This window comes from Caretta caretta, chromosome 6, assembly GCF_965140235.1.
Source record: "Caretta caretta isolate rCarCar2 chromosome 6, rCarCar1.hap1, whole genome shotgun sequence".
NCBI classification, from domain to species: domain Eukaryota; kingdom Metazoa; phylum Chordata; order Testudines; family Cheloniidae; genus Caretta; species Caretta caretta.
Genome location: NC_134211.1, coordinates 55,283,329 through 55,306,069, shown reverse-complemented (window position 1 = coordinate 55,306,069; position 22,741 = coordinate 55,283,329). Strand labels below are relative to the sequence as shown.

Below are 22,741 nucleotides of genomic sequence, written 5' to 3'. Positions count from 1 at the left end.
ATTTTGCCTGTACTTCTTGAAAATAGTTTTTAGTAGTGTCCAGGAATACCACTTATTTTTTACAGTGTGTAGCATTTCATGGCTGTGATAAAGTATGGAAATTGTCAGCCCAAAAAGAGAAATTTTCAGGGTACATGAAAGTGAATTACAAAGAAATCCCAACATAACCTTAACCAGAGTTGTAACGTTAGTTTGAGAATTTGACTTGGAGTAGGTATTGTGAGCTCGATCTACGAAAAGGATATAGGTGTCTAACTGCCAGTGAGCACATGCACAGACACCTTAGTCTAAGCACCTAGCTCACGGCTTAGGCAGGATCTTGTAACTAAGCACTTCCCCATCTATCTTGCTGCAGGACCTCGTCTGGTAGGTATTTTCATAGGATACCAAAACCAACACAAAACAGCTAGAGGATGAGGAGGTGCCCCCTTTTATCCCAGTGGTTAGAGTACCCAGGATGAGGGGATGCAGGTTCAACTTCCTCTTCTGCCTAATGTGGAAAAGGGACTTGAACTCGGGTCTGCACCACACCCAGGAGAATGCCCTAACCATTAGGCTAAAGGGGTGGATCTCACGCTCTCCTAGTGAAGCTGTTCCACTGTGTATTAATAATTAAGTATGCACTCAAGTAGGGAGACTGGACCCTGCGTCTTCCACCTCTCAGATGAATGCCCCAACTCGTAAATGCCCTAACTCAGCTGAATGACCTAACTAGGCTATAAAGTCATGCTCACTCTCTCTTTGCTCAATGAATATTTAAAGGGATTAGGCACCTAACTCCAGGAGAGGGTTCACAGATGTGAGTCCTGAGCCAAGGAAGGTTCCTAAGTCCATTTGAGGAACAGGGCTTGAGACCATCCCTTTTCTCTGTATTTCCCGTGGACAATCTTAGGTGGCTCCCTGCTCAGCATGCTGGCTTTTGTGGATCCCATTCTTAGGCACCTTAATCTCCCCAACATTGTATAGGGAGCCTAGGCACCTAACTCAGAGCTGTGGATTGCCACTGGGTGGCAATGTGCCTAAATTAGGCACCCAAACACTGAATTGCATTGCCAAAGTCCATTTGTGGCTCTAGCCCCATGTCTTCTTTTCCAGAAAGCACTTATTACATGCACTTCTGGAAATGAGTAATACAGCTTCTGCTAACAGCATGAACAATAATATGCAACCAACCTGGTAAGTTTCCTCTTAAACAATTCTTAAGGAAACCTAGACACAAGTGCTATGCATTAGAGATGTACTGCACTTTTACTGTTCACTGAACTCCAAGAAATTTGTTAAATCCAAATTGCCCAAGGTAAGCTAACCTTTGAAAGCATACTTTTGTATTAGGACCTACTGGTAAACATCTGTGCTGGAATCAATAGTAGAAAGCATCACAAAAATGAATCTTTTTCAAACTAGTAAAAGAGAAAATGATGGTAACTTTAGTGATTTAACTAGGGATTTAAACTGAGGCAGAGTCATCAGGGCAAAGATAAAAATAACCATCTCCTGAGGAAAATATAAGTGTTAAGAGAGCTGAATGGAAAAAGAGAAGCAAGAATAAGAATTTCAAGTTGTGTGCATTCAGCTGAACTGCAAAAAGAATTTGTTTCCAATCCGTGTCACTTCCTTAGGTTTGACTCCTCTTATTTATCCATATTGCCCTATATTATTAGCATACAATTACAGCAATGTTATGATAATAGAAAGATTCAGAATCCAAACAAGTGAATTCGGTGTCACTATTGGCAGTTTGTATTTAAAGAAAAGCTACAAAGCTCAGCATAACAAAGATACGTACACAAAAGTATATAATGTCACTCACCTCCATCCTTCTAAAAAAGTCAAACTTGTGAAAATATGATGGATATTGCAGGCACTGAAAGCAATTTGGTCCCGCACTTGATCAACATAAGTGGTGTGAGAAATAACGGTTCTCTTTTAAAGAGGATTTAAATCAATCATATTTTTCTTGCTGTTCAACATTTGGTCCAAATGTCCATTGTAGACCTGATGCTTTCACTTAGAGCTTTAAATCCTCAAAACTCTGTTATAGCATGAATTATTCCTTACTAGCATTAATAATCATTAAGGGTGCATGTCTGTCACAGAGTGACTTTCTGTGACTTTTGCAATGGTGGGTGCTGGCTCAGGGGCTCCCTGACTGGGCAGCCCCTGGGCCAGCAGCAGCAGTTTGGGTGTGCGAGAGGAGGTTCAGGGCTGTGGGAGAGGGGTGGGGTGTGGGATGACACTTACCTCGGAGGGGGGAGGGTGGGGGGCTTCTCAGCTCCGACCAGCATGTTCCTGCAGCTCCTAGACCAATGGGAGCTGCAAAGCCGATGTTTGTTGCTGGAGCAGCATGCAGAGCCCCCAAGGTTACCCCTCCCCCTAGGACCTGCAGGGACATGCGGAGCCAGGTAGGGACATGTGACCCTCGCCAACCCTCTCCCCCACAGCGCCAGAGGGGGTCCCAGGCCGCCACCCACACCTCTTCCTCCAGCGCCAGTGAGGGTCCCAGGCCATGCACCATCACCTGCCCAGATCACCCCGGGGCCCCCCAGCCCAAGTTTTAGTTAGAGGTATATAGTAAAAGTCGTGAACAGGTCACGGGCCATGAATTTTTGGTTACTACCTGTGACCTGTCCATGACTTTTACTAAAAATAACTGTGACTAAAACAGCCTTAATAATCATCAACTAAATGTAGCCTTAGTAACTGTTTTACTTTAAGTATAAATCCTACTAAAACACTACTATTATAATGAAACAAAAATTGTCAGGCAAGGTGCAAATTGTGAACAAAATGGCAAAGAGAAATTACAAACAATAAACTGAAGTTAAATAGTGAAATGTTCCAATGGGTGCATGACTGGCACTTCATTGGCTGTTTCGCAAAGACCCCACAGGTCACACTCATTAACTTTATTTTTTTCCTTAGAACATCCAAAATGCAGGGATTATCTGTTCAACAAATAGTGACAGGGATTGAGGGAGTTATCAAATCCACAGATCAAATTGGTCACAGCACCACAATCAGAACAAAAGCCCCTAGGCTCCCAATCTTGCATTTAGTCCACTAGACCACGTTACCGTAATGTATTTATGACGGTCAAAACAGAGAATTATCAACAGAAAATGTTTATACTAAAGCCAGATCCCTCTTCCCTTTACACACTTTACTATTATTTTTTTCCCCTTGGGACCTTCATTCTAGGTCCTTATCCCAAATTTGGGACTTGGCAGGCTCATGTGGCTGAGATATTGAGGCAGAACGGGTTGTGTTTCAGGGGGCTGAGATTATCCCTGAAGCACGTTCAAGATTTGACTACACATAAGCCTGTATCTAAGACTGATTTCCACTGTTTTCTTTAAACTATTTTAACACATAGTGTGTCTGGGGTGCAGGGGAGGTTAAGCTATACTTAGGGCCTTACCAAATTCACAGCCATGAAAAACACATCATAGACCATGAAACCTGGTCTCCCCCGATAAAAATCTGATCTTGTGTGTTTTTTTACCCTATACTATACAGATGTCAAGGAGGACACCAGTGTTTCTCAAACTGGGGGTCCTGACCCAAAAGGGAGTTGCAGGGGATCATAAGGTTGTTTTAGGGAGGTCGCGGTATTGCCACCCTTATGCTGCACTGCCTTCAGAGCTGGACAGACGGAGAGTGACGGCTGGTGGCCAGTGAGCAGCAGTGGGTGGCCAGGCGTCCAGCTCTGAAGGCAGCGCCCCGCCAGCGGCAGCGCAGAAGTAAGGGTGGCAATACCATACCATGCCACCCTTTTCTTCTGCGCTGGTGCTGGCTCCACCTTCAGAGCTGGGCTCCCAGCCAGCAGCTGCCACTCTCCAGCTGCCCAGCTCTGAAGGCAGCCCCACCGTCAGCAGCACAGCAGAAGTAATGGTAGCAGTACCGCAACCCATCCCTAAAATAACCTTGCAAGCCCCACCCGCTACAACTCTTTTTTGGTTGGGACCCCTACTGTTACAGATTTTAATAGCTGAAATCATGACATTTATGATTTTTAAAATCCTATGACCATGAAATTGAACAGAATGTACTGTGAATTAGGTACGGCCCTAGCTATACTACAGCTTTCATGTAGTTTTGGATGCACCCAAGCAGTTCACTGGTGAGAAGTTTTGCTGGATCACCCTAATCTGGATTTGCCCTGTCCCCCACTTGACACATTCCCACAGCAGCAGCTCCCTGCTACCAGCAGGGAAACACGCATCCCCCGCGGCTGCGTGGAGACAGATCAGGAGCACGCCAAGAAACAGGGGAGGCCAGGCAGGCCCGCCCCATGCGGGGCAAAGGTGGCGACCAGGAGTAGGTCTCCGGTCCCACCCCACCCACTCCGGGCAGGGACTCAGCGCAGGTCGCCCCCCACCCCGGATAGGGAGGGTTTGGGGGAGGCTGCCTGGGGCAGTGCCAGCCGCATGGGGTCCCAGCGCGGAGGGCCCCAATGAAGGGAACGGGGAAACCTCAAGGGACCCCCGGAGGAAGCCCCTCGCTGAAGAGGAGACGCGGGCCGCTCCGGGGCAGGGTGGGCAGCCCCGAAGAAGCGGACTCACCTGCCCAGGCGCCCAGCCCCGGGCCCACCACCAACGGGCTGCCCAGCACCCAGACGCGGAGCCCGGCCAGCAGGCGGTAGGTGGCCCGCACGACGAAGTACACTGCGCTCAGCACCCCGACCCAGTAGAAGAGCCCGCCATTGGGGAGAGTTCCTAGGACCTCCATGCTCCGGGGGCGGAGGACAAAAGCAGACTAAGCCCTGCGGGCCGGCGCTGACCCACACCCGTAATACAGCCCGCCCACCACTACTTCGCCATTGGCTAAGATGCCTCTCACTCAAAAATATGCTCCTCTTCCATTGGGCAGCGCTTCTCCACCCCGCCCCCAATTCTACAGACCACGCCAACTGTCTTCTCATTGGAAGATAGGGATGCTCATCAAACGCTCCCATTCATCTGTCTCCTGCACGCCACGTGGTCGACTTTACGTTCCTACAGCCTTTGGCAGAGGCACTTGTCAGTCACACAGAGCGTTCTGTGGCCGTTGGTGCCGTCGGGGCGGGTAGTTTGAACTAAGGTGCAAGGTCTCTGCCAGCTAAGCCTCTGGAGTCCCACGCAGGGGAGAAAGAATCCCCAGACTGGGCCCAGCTAGGGGGACAAACGGGCACTGCCTGGGGACCTCTTCCAAGCCCTGAAGGCAGGAGATCCCAGCAGCTCACCAATACCTGTAAAGTGCAGCTTGCAGTTGCTGATTTGCAGCAATGTACTTAACACCAATATTGTCATACAGCTGCATAACTATGTATGCCTTTATCAGTGTTTAGGTAATAGACCTCATTACAAGTAGGGGCCTTCCTACTCTTGCTTTTGGACTGTAACCAAAGCTCAGAAAAGTGAGACAGGAATCCAGCTGTGCAGTAGGGCAGGTGCCTAAGCTGCTAAAATCTACAAGGCAGAATGTTTGACTCATATCATGGCACAAGACCACATATATACTAGAAATCAGATATCTGTGCTATGTCACAGTATGTGAGGCTTTTCTAAAATAAGGGACACAAATGTTCTATTTTCAATAGGACGCAGGACCACATCAGGGACATTTTGCTTCCCTTGGAAATGTGCAAAGCCACCAGATCCTCATCCTCTAAATGAATGAATAATATTAGGAGCTTGCTATGACACTTATGGAAAAAAATAAGAGCACCTAGAAATGGCAGAATAAGACAACTTTATTTCAGCTAGGACCTATTGCAAAGATTTTCAGCAAGATCTCTTCTTGATGTGAAAGGTAAGTATATTGTTGCAGGTTTCAGAGTAGCAGCCATGTTAGTCTGTATTTGCAAAAAGAAAAGGAGTACTTATGGCACAATAATCATAATGAAGGCCAGAGTTTGTAAAGCAGTTTGAGCATCTTTGGAAAGAATGGTTCTGTAACAGGGTGCTTGGAGGGCCAGGCAGCCTAGTGGCTGGCATGCCTGACTTTCAGCCCCTCGTTTCCCTGGACGCTTAGTTTTTCAAGTGGTGGGGGTAAGAGGACCCAGGTCCCCCCATTCTACTGGAGGGGGCACTCCAAGCAGAGAGTCTAAATCCACTGTCCTGGACTACTTCCTACTAGCATCCCTTCAGTTTGGGTCATGGCCCCTATAGTCCAATTTGCTGGGGCGGCTTGCCTCTCATGGATCTTGGGCAGTGCCCAGCCATGGTCCCAGGCTCCTTTGGGCAGGGTAGTCATAACTTTGGGCCCCACTAATCAACGGTTCAGCGGCGGGTGGGATGTGCTGGGAGGAGGGGGCGAAGTGGGATGGGAAGAGGCAGAGTCGGGGCAGGGGTGGAAAAAGGCAGGGTGATGGTGGTGCCTTGGGGGAAAGGGCAGAGTGGGGGCAGGGCAGAGTGGGGGCAGGGCCTCAGGGTGGAGCAGGTGTGGAGCTGACTGAAGAAAGTCACGGACTGAAGAAAGTCACCACCTGTGCCCACACTGTCTCTGGTCTGCAGTCACCCAGTTACCAGAGACTCCTAGGTCTCCTCCACAGTCTCCCTTGGCTGGGAGACAGAACATGATGTCTTGGCTGGCAGGCTACCTTTCAGATAGGGCAGTAGTTAGCTCCTGTCCGTTCACCAGTCAGCCTGAACTGGGCCAGGCTTTCTTCTTTTCTCTCCCCTCCAGGCCTGGCATTGACTCCGGGTATCATGGGATGGGGCTAGCTGGGCCCAAAGGCTCTTCTTAACCCCTGCCGTGCTGATGGGCACTTTTTCCATTTCATCACAGGTTCAAAAAGTTAAAATATATTATTATTAGTGTATGACTGTCCAGAATAACAGTAGTTCAGGCACGTGTCTGTAAGCCGTATAAACCATAATGTAGTTTCTGTATCACAGAGTTATTTCTCATGTGTTATGCTCCCTGATGCATCAGATTCGATCTTCCCATCATTCTGAGTTGTGTGCTCCAAACATTTTTAACAGGGCCGGCTCTAGGTTTTTTGCCGCCTCAAGCAAAAAATTTGTCACCCCAAGCTCTGAGAGCGCAGCTGCCCAAGCAAAAAAAAAAAGAAAAAAAGGAGAGCCAGAATGCCACCCCCGGAATTGTGCCGCCCCAAGCATGTGCTTGCTTTGCTGGTGCCTAGAGCCGGCCCTGATTTTTAATGTAGTTTTTCGTAAAATAGATGACGTTCCCCCACTTGTGTAGGTCACGATAACAAGAGTCTGTTATTAGGGAGCTGCTTTGCTTTTAGTCATACTGCTTGATATTGACTTCTTTTCCTTGTTTACACTGCTTCAATCAGAGCTGGCCCTATGTACAGTGAAGCAGGCCACAGGTTGAGGCCCTTCACTTCATGCAAGCTCTGCCACGCACAGGCTGGCCCTATGTCCCACAGCAGGATTGTACAAGGATGAGACAGATCTCTGTGAGACACCCCTTTTCTCTAGTACAGCAATGAGGCCAGAAGAAGAATCAACACAAGCCCTGGTTTCCCTGATTCCAGCAACTTGTGCCCCACTCAAGCCTCTTCCCTCCTTTCCCCATCCCACCCCTCTCTAAACCCCAAGCTTCAACTTGCCTTCTTCCACTTTGGTTTTCTTCACTCTTACCCTTATTGTTCTTTATTGGCCGAGTTTGAGTATGGAAATGATTATTCTGAGTTGGCTTCCCTTCTAAGTCGTCACTGGAACATTGTATTGTGTCAATTATTATTGCTCTGGTTTCACTGTTGGAAGTGCTCTTGTGCAATTTCATAATAACCTTAGCATGTCTGGTAACCTGGGCCATGTTTCCATGTATCTTATGCTGTATCCTTAATCTGTTGAACTCATCTACCACAAATCTTTTGTGCTTAAGGCTCTTCCACATATCTTTTAGATCATACCCCCTTTAACCTCACCATTCTACTCCTGAGCATGGCTATGTATAGTCACTGGAAAATCTTTGTGCATGCTGCAAATTCTATTGATTTAGCTACCTATATGACCCCGTCACTATAATATCTGAGCGCCTCTCAATTATTAATAGATTGTCTCTTCATAACAACCCTGTGATGTAGTAAATTATAATCCTCATTTTACAAATGGATAACTGAGACAAAAACTGGATTAAGTGACTTGTCTATAATCACATAGGAAGTCTGTGCCTGAACAAGGAGTTGAACCCAGGTCCCTTGAATCCCAGTGCAGATTTCCATTCAGTAAAACATCATTAATATTCTAATTTTACAGCAGATTTATTTAAATTGGAAAATAGAGACTGCTACTGAATAATACAGTAGCCCAATATTGTAATATAGTAGTCCAGGGTTGTTTATTCTGATATTAAATTCAGTCTATATTATGCTGTTCCCCCACTTTCAGTTTTCAATATATCATAGATTTTGTATTGACATTACATTGCATAATACCATAGTGCAAGTTGTCAGAGATGAAGCTGGACGTTGAGGCCTGATCTACACTACAGGGTTAGGTCAATGTAAGCTGCCTTGCATTGACCTTGCTGTGGAAGTCTCTTTGCTTAAATTTGGCTCTGGCCGACACAAGTGTCTCCCTACGCTGATTTAGTAACACCACCTCCCAGAGCAGTGTAGAGTCATGGTTGATGTAATTAGGTCAATGCAGTGTCAGTGTAAACGCTGCATTGATTACATCAACTGCTACTGACTTTCAGGAGCTATCCCACAATGCCCTATACTGACAATACAATCGATAAAAGTGCTCCTGACGAGAACGTGCACTGCCGACACAAGGAGCCGTGTGCACACACACAAGCAATTTAGTAACTCTAATGATTGTATGCTGACGTAAATTAAGTTGACATAATATTGTAATCTAGACATGTCCTTAGTATGTTGGAAGAGGAAAGTTGTGGGGTTTGGCACCTGGGGAGGCATAGGAAGCAGTCTGGAATTTTTAGTAAAAAATGAGCAGGATGTTTCTACTAAAACGGTCAGCAGAGAAATGGTCAACAATGTTGATGTTTAAATGGTCATGTTCTAGCATATCAACCCACTGAGATAAATGGGCAGATTGCACCTCTCTTAGTTATTGTTTTGGCTGGCTGAAGGTCCAGGAAGAAATCACTGATTTATATTCCATTCATATTTTCGTGACCATCTTTACAACCATAAGGACTAGAAAAGTTTAGATTCTGGAGCACTGTTCTGTGTGGGAGGTAGATTCTGCAGCTAATTCTGTGGCCTCAAATTGTTATGCAGACAAAACTACACAGGATCGTTTCAGGGGACAAGACAAGATGTCACGTTTATTATAACACAATTTCATTTATGACCAATAACTAATATCTAATACCTATGTACACACACACACACACATCAAATGTTCTGCAGCTGCTAGATAGTTACCAGTCCTGAATGTAGCTTGAGTTCGTGGCTTGGGTTCATAGCTTGTGGTGGCTAACTGGCCAGGAATGCCAGGCACAAGGAAGAGCTGGGTCTCTGTTGGGCATGCACCAATGCCCTTCCATGTTGGCAGCAGAATATTACCCTCCAAAGTCTTCCATCTCACTCATCCTTTTTTGTAGGCTTTAGTTTGAATCCAGAGTCTATAGGTCGTGCTGTGTCACGCTGCCTCTGGGTTTGGTGTGATTGATCACCCGCCAATTGCAGACATGACTTTCAGCCTGGGACCTGGCTTTGACGTTTCTTCAATTGTACTTTTGTTCTTTTCTTTTGAGGGCGGACTCTTCTTGCTTTGTCAGGGCTGTTGTCTGCATCTTCAGCCGTTGGGTGTTTACGCTTTATTTCATCAGGACAGGCTTGGGCTGGAGATTGATTCCATCATCCATTCATACCTCATTCACACATCTAAACTAAACTAGTAAGATTACAGCAGGGTTTTGCAAAAATGAAGGTTGCAGCAAGCTTTTACAAAATGGAGTGAGCATTTTAAAATGGCATTTGGGACAAGTTAAAATGGAGTTTGAGTTACAATATGGACAAGTATAAGGAACGGCAAACAGTGAACAGAAGTTACAATATAGACAAGTATAATGAATGACAAACAGTGAGCAGAAGTTACAATGTTGAAATAGTGTAAATTTCAGCATTTAAGCAGCAATTTGATTGAAAGTGAAAATCAATTAGCCAGTTATTGGGGTAACTGATTTTATGAATGAATGTTGTTTCATTTATAAAACTTTGCTTATGAAGTTATATTCATAAAGTGAACAATTAAAAACAATTTCATTGATCAGTTATACAAAATTCACAGATCCCAGTCAGGTGCAAGCCCCTGTGGTCCTGTGTTGCTAACACAGTAGCAGAAAAGGATGTAATTTTAGCATAATCCACGCTCATGTAACATAGAATCATTCTGCCAACCAGGGCCAGTACAGCCTCCACAGCACTTCCAGAGCTGAGAGTGAGAAACTGGGATTAGAAATCAAAACTTGCTCTTCAGTGTGGCAGCACAGACAAAGCTGGGCCATAGGGCCAGTTTGACAGCCTTTTGTTTAGTGTGGATTTTGTACTGGTTTCTCTGCTAGTTTTGTTCTAGTTCTAGTTCTGGATTATCTCAATATTTTTCCTAGTTCCTGTCTGCATTTTTATGCTCTCAATAGGTAACAACTAGGGATGAGTAAACTGGTTCTAACAGGAATTGATCCACACCTTCACCCAAAAATCATGTCACCCATTTTCATCTTTTAAAGAGTGAATCACTGTATAATGGAAAGATTTTATGAGTTGGGTTTAATTTTTTTCATAGATAAAACTGAAAGCAATCTCTTAGATTATTTTATAATCCTAACCCATGCTTTGAGCAAGATGGGCCTCTGCTCTACCATCCCAATAACTTTCTTGTCTTTACCTAGAACAAGTCTAATGACACCTGCTGATGTGAAATTACAAACAGCACACACAAGGCTGTAGAAACATTGAACCTGCATACAAGACCAGCCCACAGGCAAGAGTTATAAATTTGTCAGCAGGGAAACCAGAACATAGGGGAAATTGTGTAAAATGTGTAGCAGGCTGATTATCCACAGAAAAGTCAATGCACTACTTTTGCAATACTACAGCACGGGGGTGGGATGGAATGCTTTCCCAGTCCTACCACTGATCAGTTTATGCCTGAAACATGAGAAAGTATGACTGTCATAACTTTTGTACTAGTTAGTGTAAATACAACTGTGGCAGTGTACTCAAACAATCCCAAATTATCCTACATAATACACACCTTGAATACTGGCTGTGCATTGAGCATCTCAGTGGAGATGGAAGAATACAGGGAGCATCTTTTCCCTAGGTCACAGATAAATTGTGTGGCTTCAATGCAGCCATTATTGCAAACTTGAGGCTGTATTACCCCATACTCTAATGCACAACCTCCTCAATGGAAAGAAAATGAGGATCCATGTGGCAGGGGATCCTATAGCTCTGACTTCTCCCTCTTTCTAAGGTGCCACAAGTACTCCTTTCCCTTTCACATTGGTACACAGAGTGCTAGGAAACTACAACTCCCATGAGGCATCAAAGTGGCTCAGCCATAGGGTGAGACCATGGTGCTTCATGGGAGATGGAGTCTGGCTGCAGAACAGAGCCCAGAAGAGACAACAGAGGGAGGAGGGACCTCCTATAAAATACAGCAGTGGCTCAAGGGATGGAGAGATTAATGTTGATTCAAAATCAAATGTTTCAGTTTGGATCAAACCAAAGTGTAACATTCTTGGTTTCCTGATAGAAAATTCTGCCAAAATCTATCTTTTGCCCTGGAAAACTTTGATTTCAACATAATCCCATTTTCCTGCAAGAAACTATTTAACTTAAAAATTTTGACCAGCCCTAATATTGGGCCAAATCGTGTGATCCTCGTTCAGGCAAACCACTCACTGAAGTTAATACAGATTTGCCATTGACTTCAATAGGAGCGGGACCAAGTCCTCTCGAGGCAAGGCTTTTTGAGATCAATTTATTACTACTATTATTTATGGCTTGTAGTAATATTAATATATTGAACTAGTATTATTTTTTACTTCTCCCGCTCCCTTGCCCCACACATGGAAGGCATATCCAAATCTTGCCACTTCCTCTTTCTCAACAATCGCCAAGATCCACTCTTTTATTTCTATTCTCAAAGCAAAATCTCTCACCCAGGCTCTCATAGCCTGTTTTAACTACTGCAGTATCCTTCATTCTGGCTTCCCAGACACCATATATTGGTCCTGTTCAGTCCATGCAAAATACAGCAGCTACATTCATCTTCCTCGCCTGTCAATTTGATTATGTCACTCCCTTCTTTAAAACTCTTCTCTTGCTTCCCATCCACTATCAAATAAAATTTAGATTCTGGTCACCACATTCTAAGCTCTATATAACTCTGTCTCTCCCTACTTATCCAAGCTTGTCAAGCTCCATGTTGCGCCTATTCCCTCTGCTTTGCTAATGCTCCCAGCCTTGTCTGTTTATTTGTCAATCTCCTCCATGCCATCTTCCATGTACTCCCCAAGCCAGGTACAATCTCCCCGCGCTCACCTGCAAAGCCCCTATGTTCTCTGCACATAAGTCCTTTTAAATATCCACTTCTGCTGTGCTGCTTACAGTGAATCGGACTGACTTGCATACAAATTGTATTTTATTTTCTGTTGTTCCCATTCCATTTTCCCTAACCTTTGTCTTCTTGTTTGTCCTTAGATTGTGAGTTCCTTGGAGCAGGGACTGTCCTTGAATGTTTGGAAAGCATCTAACACATACTGGGTGCTACCATAAGTAAAAACTGAATAATATTACTGTAATGCCCTGTGACTCCATTCAAATCAGGGCCCTGTTGTGCTAGGCACTGTGCAAATACAGAGTTTGAGAGACAGTTCCTGATCCAAAGAACTTACTTAAGAAAAGATACAACATGTTGGTGCAACAAACAACTGGAGGGAAGGAGGTAATGAGGAGACAGGTTGAGTGGCTTTAGATGAAATATACATGGAAGATCATTGACATTATTACATTAATTGCAAAGTGTAGCAAGCCCAAGTGAATAAGACTAAACCATGTTTTCATATTTTTAAAATACATTTTTATTTTAATAACAAATACATGCCTATGTTTCCTGTTATGAAAGAACATACCATAGCATGTCACTCAAACAACATACATTATTAATACAAATCTAAATAAATTATAGAAGCCTGTGCGCATAATCAAATTGTATCAAACAATTAAATCTACGGTGGAATTTAAGTTTTGTTGGGTTCAACAACACATTGTAATCTGGATTTCTTTGCCCTTGAACAAGCATATGCATTAGGTTTGATGCTGGTGATGCAGCGAGCCCAGCGTGTTAACTGATACACATGACATAGTATTGTGATGTAGGAGAATATCTTTGTGAAGAAGTGGATAATTAGCCAAGTCAGCATGATGTGGAATTATCCATGTATCAATTACTATTGATTCTTGGTTTTGATGACAATGAATAAATTTGTCCATAGAGCAGTTTGAGTTGCCACTAGTATAATTTTGCTGACTTTCTGTATAAATACACCGCATGAAGTAGCTGTTGAGTAGAATAACTTAGGTCACAATTTATTTTTTCCTGTTTATACATCTGATCCTGACAAAGCACCACTCCGGATCAGGCTCTCAGAGAGCTTTCTCCCTACTAAACCAAACCTGTATATTATTCAGTGAAATTTGGTTACATTTTTTAGGTCTGTACAATTGATAAATGGAAATGTAGGGCCCAGTCCTGTAGCTGGTAGTCAGGCAAACCTCTAATTGTCCTCAGTGAGGGTATTTTCTGCATAAGGACTTCCATAGTGGATTCATAATTACAATAGCAAGGGCAAACTTGCAGGACTGACTTTTTTTTTTCCTTTTGATGCTGTTTCCTTACCTTACCTTTAGTTAGCAGCAAATAATACTGAACTCTTCTACAATTTATATAATTAATTCCAAGGAATGCTTTGATTTAAATATAGAGATCTTATGTATTTTCTCTAAGACAGTACCTGCATGTGTGTATGTGTAAGAGAGGCAAAGAAACAACTCTACTATAATTTTAAGAGAAAACAATACAGCTATAAAATTGTTTTTATGCCATGACTGTGACAATCAGGTCCCAGACTCCCAAGGAAAAAACAGGGCATCTGAACCCCAAAGAATGAACAATTGAATCAACTGGTTGTATACAATGTTTTTGGGTATAACTATATGTCATATAAAGTCTTCTGTGAACACTTGTAATGTTGTGAACTTGATGGTCATTAGGAGATATGTATATAGGTTATAGTTATGACTATATGCATAGAAAATTTTGATCATAACTATGAGGCAACTACAGCATCACCTCACAACAGGGTGGTGAAGCAATCAGGCAGGGAGAGACACTTTTCAGGCTAGTTGTTTACACGAATCCAACTTAAAGTACCCATCCATAGTCCAGCCAGGAAGAGTCAATTGTGGACTATTAGAGTTGACGGAAAGACATTGAAACTGAAAAGAAAACACCAGTCTTGGAAAACTAAGGCTATGTCTACACTACAATTTATGTTGGCAAAGCTTATGCCAGGTGCAACAAGGTCTCCTCTTTTTTTGCTGATACAGACTAATGCGGCTACCACTGAAACCTGTGTGAAGTATGTGTCCCACAGTGAGCTGATAATGGGGGGCTGTTTTCGCACTTTCAGGAGTGATGAACCAGAGGGGAAAAGTCAGAGTGGCTGGTAGTTAAGACTTGAGTAGATAGATTTGGGGAGACTCAGGGCTGTTGGTATTACCCTGCAAGGAATAACTAAGCTGGTAGAAGACAGGGAGAGACCTTTATGGGTGTAGGCTGGCTACTGGTATCAGAGCTCTGAGCCGTAACAGCATAGCATTAAGGTCCCCAAAAGTACCAGGCTGGCAGTGACAGAACCCCTTACTGGTCTGAGTGATCCCCAAAACTTCACGACATTGTATAGAGAATGCTCTCGCCCATCTACAAGATAACAAGAGTCAGATTCTTGCATTGCTTTTGAGTGGGATACAGTGGAATTATAAATCATTAGAAAGAACATGTGCTCACTGTGGTTGCACCGTATAGGACTTTTCTTATTATCTGTATATCAGGGGTTGTCAAACTGGTTTGTGGGGAGCCAGTATATAACGTGTGATCTCCTGCTCCTTGTTTTCATCTGCTTTTACAAGCACCCAGGCTCTTCTTTGCAGTAAGGAGCCTGGACATTGTAAAAGAAGGAGCCAACTAAGTTAGTTCTATTAGGTGCTACTGCTATATTAGTTGAGGATGAAACAGAAGCTATGCTGAGGGACTGGGAGCCCCCTGCAACATGAAAGGAACATCCAGAATACAAGTGAATCAGACAACTGAGTAGCATGTACAGGGAAACAGGGGAAGGGAACCAGGCAGAGGACAATATGCTTAGGGAACCAGGCAACTTACCATTGTGTGTCCATGGAAGCATCTGCTGCAGTTACCACAAGGATGTTATGCAGTTCCAAATAGGATCAGTACTAGGAGGAGAAGCAGCCATGAGATAGTCTATTAAAATGCATTCCACACTATGAAAATGTTTGCCCTAAATCCTCAGAACCTGCCCAGTTTCTGTTGTATTACCTGCTCAGGCCCAACCAGAGAAATTTGGAGCTCCAGTACGTCGTGTTGGCTGGGCCCCCACCCTCCCATTTTACTTTATTTACACAAAGGTTACAGATTTTTGGAGGGGAAGGGGGCCCTGTGCTCGGTTCCTCAGTACAATTGTCCTTCCTTTCCCTGCTCTGTTGTCAACCCTCACCTACTGCATGTAGGATTGCCAACTTTCTAATCGCACAAAACCGAACACCCTAGCCCCACCCCTATCCCAAGGCCCCGCCCCCACTCACTACATTCCCCCTCTTTCAGTGGCTCACTGTCCCCCACCCTCACTCACTTTCACTGGGCTTGGACAGGGAGTGCAGGATGGGGTGAGGGCTCTAACTGGGGGTGCGAGCTCCGGGATGGGGCCAAAATTGAGGTGTTCAGGGTGCCAGAGGAGGCTCTGGACTGGGGCGGGGGTTCGGGTGCGGGCTTTGTGGTGGGACCGGGGATGAGGGCTTTGGGGTGCAGGAGGGGGCTCCACACTGAGGGGTGGAGCCAAGGGATGTAGAGTATGGAAGGGGGCTGCGGGCTGAGGCAGGGAGTTAGGGTATGGGAGGGGGTACAGGCTCTGGGCTGGGGGGTGCAGGCTCTGGGCTGGGGGGTGAGAGGTTTGGGGTGCAGGAGGGGGCTCCAGGCTGTCGGTGTGGGGCCAAGGAATTTGGAGTGCAGGAGGGAGGGTGCAGGTTGAGGCTGGGGGTTGGTGTGTAGGAGGGGGTGAGGGCTCCAGCTGGGGGTGCAGGCTCTGGGGTGGGACGGGGATGAGGGGGCTCTGGGTTTGCGGGGGGGCTCAGGGCTGGGGCAGGAGGTTCAGGCACAGGCTTACCTAGGGCAGTTCCCAGTCAGCAGCGCAGCAGGGCTAAGGCAAGCTCCCTGCCTGTCCTGGCTCTGTGCTGCACTGCACCCCAGAATCGGCCAGCAGGTCTGGCTCCTAGGCCAGGGGCCCAGGAGGCTCCACGCGCTGCTCTTGCCCACAGGCACCGTCCTCAGCTCCCACTGGCCACGGTTCCCAGCAAATGGGAGTGCAGACCTGGTGCTCAGGGCTCGGACAGTGCACTGAGCCCCCTGGCCTCCCCACCTAGGAGCTGGACCTGCTGGCCACTTCTGGGGCGCAGCGCAGAGCCAGGACAAGGAGAGACTAGCTTGCCTTAGCCCCGCAGCACTGCCAACCAGCCTTTTGACCGCCCAGTCAGTGGTGCTGACTGGAGCCACCAGGGTCCCTTTTTGAAAACCAGACGCCTGGTAACCCTAACTGCATGTAGGAACTGCTGTTACCATTATCTTTTTTTGTCATACAGATTCCAAAACCCCTCAGCTATATCATTATTAGGTTTCTACTGTTGTTCCATGAGTGGGAATCAATCAATCCTTGATAGGGGAGCACAGATACAGTGAGTCTCCCTTAAGTCTGTGGATTGCACTTTTTAAAATGTTGGCTATTCACCATTTTTTTTTTATTGTTTATACAGCTCTATGCAGACATATAAGGAGTTAAAGATGCTTCCCTGAGCAATCTTACTTAGATGTAATGCAGGGAGTGATACTCATAAGGAAGTTGTGCTCATAGAGAAGGGCAAGATTTACAACAATAAGAGCCCATGTGATTTTTGTTTGGCTGTATCTTGTTTAAGGTGACTATATGTTCTTGGTGCCCCGTCAGCTTTACAAAACCAGTTTTTGACCCATTTCCTGTAAATTGCTGTACACTCTAAAGGAGCCTCAGACCAGCTAGCTGATGCAATTGACTGTTGAATGCATTTGCACATCAAGCAACACCCGCACCAGGATATCCCACCTATCCCTCAGGGAACATCCTTGTCTGCACAAGACCTTGAGTAAACCTCACATGTTGAGTCAGAGACATTTGGCTTTAGACTTAGTCTGACTCAGGGCAGTGCTGTGCTGCAAGTAGTAAGTCTAATACAGGACTACAGGTCTACATTAGGCCTGAGTGAACTATGGTTTTAAATTGAGTTTGAATATTAGCATGAGTAACAGGCCCAAAAGATGTGACCAAAAATAATGTACTCTTAAGAGAGAGAAGGATTGTTTGTGTTAAACTTGTAGTGTCCCTTAGAATACCACTGTCATCTTATTTAAGTTATGGAAATAAAGAAACCATAGCTAACTGGGCATCAGCTAATTGGGCATCGGTAAATAATTGGTTAGAATTTTGCCATATATTTTCTCAAATACTGGACTAAGTAAGATAAGTCAAAAACCTTGGAGAGAGCAAGGTTCAGTCCAAAACTCCCTCATCTAGCTTTTGCTAAGGTCCAGTAATCTGCAATTACATCACCTGTTATACTGCATAAAAAACCAAGGTTTTATAGAGGTTCTTTGTCAGAGCTTTTCCTGCCCCCTCTGGCATCACACCATGATGGGAAGGTGTCTCCTAGGCCTAGCCCCGTTGTATTTTGGCCAATGTTTATAATTGTATTTTGTTGCTAGGGTATAGAATAGAGGTGTATATGCTTATATTTGTATTTTGAACGTAACCAACATCAACTGGCCTTGGACTAGTAAAGGAATGCTTGTATAGAAATTAAACAGTAGTTAAACCTTAATAAACGTAATAAAGGGAGAACAGACTGAAAGGACAGAAAATTAGCAGAGAAGAAAAGAGAAGAGATAAAAAATAGAGAGAGAAAATATAAGAAATGAAGAGAGAATACAGTGGCATTATTCAGTGCTGAAAACTGGAGCATTGTTGCCTCAGTAACACTATTCAGGCTGCCCAGTACTTCTGTCCTTGGAGCTCCAACATCTTAACAGATGAAAGGAAACACAACAAAGTAAGTCGGTCAATGTGCATGACAGCAGTGTGGGAGAAGAACCCAAGGTGCAAGTGGCAGACCTTTCCATAGTGGCTAAAGGTTCACTCGCCAGATGGAGGTTGGAGCACATTCTGCTTCCTGGCTCGCCTGGGCTCTCTGATGGCTCTCTGCGATGACTGCATCAGCTTTCACCCAGCTTCTCCAGACTGAGTGGTTGTGAGCAGGGTTTTCCCAGTTGTCAGTGGGAATGCTGAATTTCTTGAGACCTTGCTTGACCTAGTCACTGTATCAGAGCTTTGGCCTTCCTCTGTGTCTCAGCCAGCGAAGCCTGTGAGCGTCCAGCATAGTCTGCATAGACTATAGGCCGGTTCTCTCAAGGATCTCGTTGTTAGTGATCCATTGGTCCCAAGTGACTCCAAGGATTTTTTTGAGACAGCGAAGGTGTAAGCTGTTCCAATTTCTGCTCCTGCTTGGAATACATGATCCAGCTTTTACAGCTGTAAAGGAGGGTACAGAGGACACTAACCTAATAAATGGACACCTTTGTATTCAGGGCTAGCAGCTTGTTGCTCCAGATACATGAGGTAAGTTTGCCAAAGATGCTGGGGCTTTGCCAATTCTCACATCAAATTCTCTATCAAGGCTAAGTCAGCTGGTTAAGAGCTGAGCCAAGATAGCAGAAGTGATCCACGTTGTCCAGAGCTTCATTACTGACGTAGACTTTAGGTGGAATGATTTATACTGATTACCATGCCGAACTTAATACATGCATCAGAGAACTTACTCATCACGATCTGCAATTCATCAGGTGACTTAGAGATGAATGCAGCAGCATCTGTGAAAAGCAGATCTTCAGTAGTGAGCTGGGTGATATGCCTTTTGCTCTGAAATCATCTGATATTGAACAAGCTGCCATCCATCCTTGATTCAATTAGTATGCCAGATTGATCATTTCCAAAAGCGTACTTAAGTAGAATAGAGAAAAAGATCCCAAAGCCAGTTGACATTAAGATGCAACTTTGCTTTATGCCCACCTGAATGCTAAACTCAGACGATGTTTCATTTTCATGCTGGCTAGTCGCCTTCATTCCCTCATTGAACTTCTTAAATAGAAGAGAACACTTTTTGTGGACAGTCAGTTTTCGACAGGGTCTTGTATATGCCATTCCTGCTAATGTGTCGAAGGTCTTTTGTAGGTCAACAAATGCTACATAGAGAGGTGCCTGTGGTTTACGGCTTTTTTCTTGTAACAAACACATTATGAAGGACATGTCAGTCATGAAGCATCCAGCTCTGAACTGGCTCTCTGGATAAACTCTCTCAGCAAGGACTTGGAGTCTTTTCAGCAGGACCCTTGCAAGCACTTTGCTGACCATGCTGAACAGATATCCCTTGGTAATTGTTGCAGTCTGCTCTGTCCCCTTTATTTTTGCATAATTATGTTTGCATCATTCAGATCCTGGGGTATGTGGCTTTCTTCTCTGCACGTGCAGAGAACTGTGTGGATGCCACTCACAAGCTTTCTCCTCCCTGCCTTTAGGAGCTCTGGAAGTATCTGATCATTGCCTGCTGCTTTCCCAGGCACAATCTCTTTGATAGCTTTCGCTACATCTTTAAGAGTTGGTGTTTGGTCCAGCTCCTACATTATTGGAAGCTGGGGAATGGCAGCTAAGACAGTATCACAGATAATAGCATCCTCTGAGTAAAGTTCTTTGTAATGCTCAGTCCATTGGTCAAGTTGTTCTTGCCTGTCCATCAGGATGGTACCATCTTTCACTTTCAGTTTTGCAGGTGTTTTTACAAATTGGCCCAAGTGCCTCTTTGATTCCAACATAGGTACAATGAAGGTCCCCTCTTTCAAAGCAGGTCTGAATCTTTTTGCACAGGTCTTCTTAATACTTCTGGGCACATTCTCTAGTGGCTTCTAGACCACAGCCTTAGTCTCTTTGAACTTAACATTCTGGACTTAGTTGGTTGTTGAAGTAAAGTGAGGCGAGCTTGCTTCTTCTTTTCTATGAATGGGAGCAACAGGTTCTTTTTCCTTTGTTGTTCCAAAGACATACTTGGCAGTAACCAGTGTCTTATTCTTGAAATTTTCCCACAAGGTGTCAGCATCAGCGAATCAAATTGATAATTTTCAGAAACACACTCAAGCACATTGGAGCTCCAATGTTATCAACAGATAATGCAGTTTGCTAATTCAGTAGACCTTGACGTTACTCATAAAGAAAGACCACAAGCATAGTTCAGTGGCAAAGGCACCCAGCCAGGTTTATTGCCGTCCTGGCACAATCCTAGTGCCCTGGCTCCGTGGTTACAGGTACACTAATACATGAGTGCCCAGTGGCAAGGAGTGGCTCAGTCAGCAGAGGCAGTCTCTGCTGTTCCCTATACCACACAAAGGGTTAAGGCGAGGTACCCCAACATTTATAGACGGAGACGAAAAACTGAGATAAACAATTTATGTACCATCTTACCTGTTCCATGATATTTGTTTGTTACCTCCACTTATTAATTTATTTATCCCAGTGAGAACCCATTCCAGTGTCTTAGCCATGACATCTTCTTCCTTTCTCATGGCTTGGGCCGTGGTTAGCTGAGAAATACCTTTCTTACTGTGAGCCAGCCCAGCACTTGATATCCACTGGGGCTCTCAAGCTAAGAGTCACTCACTTGAAAGCAATGGGTAAGGATATGATTCTGTCACCGAGGTCATGGATTCTGTGACTTTCCAGGACCTCCATGACTTCTTCTGGGACAGAGCTGGAGCAGCTGTTAACCACCAGAGCAGTGGCGGGAGCGGTGGTGGCTGGAACAGCTGACTGGTGATCAGCCCCGGTGCTGCCAGAGCAGCAGCCACCAGAACAGCTGACTGGCAGCCTGCCACCGGAGCAGTGGTCCCCAGCTCGCTGGATCAACAGTTACAGCTGGGTTAACCCCCCGGGGGCTGAAACTTCTTTTCTGATATCAGCTGCATCCACACTAGGAGCGTTTTGCTGGTATAGTATACTGGTATATCTAGACCAGAAAAGTGCTCCTACTACAGACATGATCTAAGTGACATACCTGCAGCCCGAGCAAATTTGATCCCTTTACAAATTTGTTTTTCACACTAGCAACCTGTCTAACTGTAGCCCTTTCCCTCTCTTCTATAGTAGTTCCCTTCAGAGGTTTCTACAGTGTTAATGCAGCACACATGTGAATTATTACAATTAAAAAACAAAACAAAGGTATGCTCGGATTCCCATCTCTAGCTAAACTTGTTTCAACACATATTCTGACTATGTTTGCTGGCTGGTGGGGGAAACTCAACTGAGCTGTCCTAGCTTCAAGTTGCCTCATCCCAAGTGTTTCAGGTTACCAGTCTGCATGGCAGCTGTATTGTTTTTGTTTGTTTGTTTTGGTAAACCTAAGGTTCCAGCAACCTCCCTTTCTGCCTCAGAGATTTTAATCCTTAATTGCTGAACAATAAACACCACAGTATAACTGCAGAAACAGAAGTTTCACCTAGAGCAAGAAATGGTTGGCATGTTCATCCTGCTGAATGCAGAGCCAAACTGGCACACTGATTTCTGCAGATCCTTATGAGAAAGTCCCTTTAATAGGAATTACACCAATAGGAAGCTATAGAAATTACACTACAAACCTATAGAAATTAAGAGAGAATTTTAGGCTCTAGGACCCTTCTGTTTAGTTTTCTTAGGCCCAAGTGCAAAACCCCTGCATTAAGGTGAAAGGTAATTATTGTTGTGTCATGCTAGCCACCAGAAAAAGGGTGGGAATGTTTCTTTGGGACAGAGAGAAATAGGATAGAGGAGTTCCTAGAGGAAAACCATAGGACCAGTCAATCTCGGGAAAGCTTAGGCTGAGTTTTGTGGAAGACTCGTTGAAAATTTTCAAAATTTGCAAGTTTAACAAATTACCAGAAAGCGGGGATGAGTTTGGGCACTAAATCAGGGTCTGTGTACTCTGTTGAGGAGCAGGGAGGGACTAAAATCATTTACAGGATGTTATCCTTTCTATAGACATTTTTTAAAATCATCCCATAGATTTCTAAAGGTTGGTTAGTAAATTGTACATAAAGGTTATCAATCCCTTTTGAATTCTGTAGGACTTTTCCATAAGCAATTATAATGGGGAGTGCTTCACATCCTCAACATGTAGAACAGGAAGAGGCTTGAGGGATTGCCGTGCAGGAAAGCAGCTTTTATAGAAGCTGCAATGTTCAAAGGCACATGAGTACATTTTAAAAAGTGAATTTTAGTGATTATAGGTGCTGAATTAAGAGCCCCAGAATGTGACATTCTCTAGTGAATACACAGTGTGAACAGTGGCAGCAGATGGTTAACCTTTTTCTAGCCTAATGCACCCTGTTGATTCTCAGCAGGAAGG

General features: G+C 44.7%; 1 protein-coding gene across 4 annotated transcripts in view; it reads right to left on the bottom strand.

The window, feature by feature from the left end:
- Positions 1-22,741, bottom strand: part of HSD17B12 (hydroxysteroid 17-beta dehydrogenase 12) — a 252,898-nt gene that overhangs the window by 145,688 nt on the left and 84,469 nt on the right. For 3 of the 4 annotated variants that reach the window (XM_048852365.2, XM_048852367.2, XM_048852366.2), the window contains one exon: positions 15,381-15,451. In XM_048852365.2, the coding sequence (XP_048708322.2) occupies positions 15,381-15,402 (22 nt within the window). In that variant the 5' untranslated portion in view covers positions 15,403-15,451. Of the gene's footprint in view, positions 1-4,562; positions 4,797-15,380; positions 15,452-22,741 lie in introns of those variants that run through there. The other variant, XM_048852364.2, reaches the window with a different exon arrangement.